The sequence below is a fragment of the Etheostoma spectabile genome, chromosome 15 (genome assembly GCF_008692095.1).
Source record: "Etheostoma spectabile isolate EspeVRDwgs_2016 chromosome 15, UIUC_Espe_1.0, whole genome shotgun sequence".
NCBI lineage: Eukaryota > Metazoa > Chordata > Actinopteri > Perciformes > Percidae > Etheostoma > Etheostoma spectabile.
In genome coordinates, this window is record NC_045747.1 from 20,204,008 (window position 1) to 20,205,531 (window position 1,524).

General features: G+C 40.7%; 1 protein-coding gene across 1 annotated transcript in view; it reads right to left on the reverse strand.

Moving 5' to 3' along the window:
* Positions 1 to 1,524, reverse strand: part of gsg1l (gsg1-like) — a 79,828-nt gene that overhangs the window by 7,279 nt on the left and 71,025 nt on the right. Inside the window, exon 3 of the mRNA XM_032537517.1 lies at positions 86 to 238. Coding sequence (XP_032393408.1) covers positions 86 to 238 — 153 coding nt within the window. The remainder of the gene's footprint in view (positions 1 to 85; positions 239 to 1,524) is intronic.

Below are 1,524 nucleotides of genomic sequence, written 5' to 3' on the forward strand. Positions count from 1 at the left end.
TTGATGTAGGAAAACGGGTCAATTTGACCCGTGGACAACATGGGGGTTAAAAGGTTGAAGCGTCTCATCAGGCGTCCCATATTACCGGACAGTACGGTGAAGACGGCGGCAAAGGCGTTGAGTTTGAGTCCGTCGATGACGTTGCTGGAGTGGAACAGCTCGAGACACATCAGGCTGAAGCCGACCACCAGCAGCAGGATGTAGAGCACCTCCGACACCACCGACAACCACAGCACACCTGCAGACACACACAACTCAAAGTTGTTCAAAATGAGCCTATTATTTGGAAATGCAAACATTAAACTATGAGTCCAGGTTTTTTTTTTTTTTGTCCAGGTATGTTTTTCTACACTGTTCTTTAATACAGTCTTGCAGTACAGAGGGTGACTCTTTGGGGGCGGGACATCTCTACCATGTTTTGTGAGCAATGTGAGACTAGCTAACTATAGTAAGTACAGTTATGAGTTTGTATCAAGGATTTGCCAGGATCAAGGATCAAGTTTGCCATACATAAAGCCGGGAGGGAAATGTTTTAGTGGCAGGAACAGACTTTAATACCTGCGGTTGTTAGCGATTGATTTATGCAAAATTCTTATGTTTGCACCACTTGTCGACAAAAAAAAATGCGAGTTTTGTTTTTAGACATTGGTGCTGCTACAGTTTTAATTTTTAACTGCAGTCATGTGTATGGAGTGAATAGCCATAGCCCCGGGGCCCATGGTATTTTAAGGCATCCCTGATCACCACACTGTAAATTAAAAACAATGTTCAGCGTTACAGCTTTTTTTTTTATTTTATTGAATTTCCTCAAGTAGCAGTGTTTCTGGAGCAGGCATGGACTTTGAGAGGATACACAAAGACCCAGCAAAGGAAATACATCAAACTGAATTCAGCAATGATTTATGGGATACTGCGCTCCTGTCATTCTGACTGTTTTTTTCCTTTTTTATGCGTTACGCTCTCTCACGCATGCACACTGAGACAGTACAAGTTATGTTGAAAGAGCTCTTGTATTATGAAGGACTCAGGAATCAACAGAGGCCTTCTGAAGAACTTAGTGCTGAGGAGGTTTCACAGAACGGATTGAGCCAATCAGAGTTTAGACTGTTCGTTTGACAAATTACGGTTACCTAGATTTAGGCATTGTGTTATTTCAGTTAGACTACTAGCTGGTTTGATTTGCATTGCAAAATGATCTTATGGAAAATTCCCCATGCTGATCTCTATGTATGGTGAAGGGTATGTGATGATGTGGGGGGGCTATTTTATTTCCAAAGGCCAAGGGAACTTTATCAGGATGCATAGTATCCTGATCCATGAAATAACTGGCCTTTAAAAATAAAAATCTGCCTGCCTCTATGGGAATTTAACACAGGGGTGTGTACACTTATGCCCCCTGTATTTTAAGGAAGAACATTTATTTATTTACAATACATTAGTCATTCACAAAGAAAATGTGTGTCCTTAAAAGGTTGGATTTTCCTAAATGTTTTGAATTAAGGCATTAAGATCAATTTCCAATTC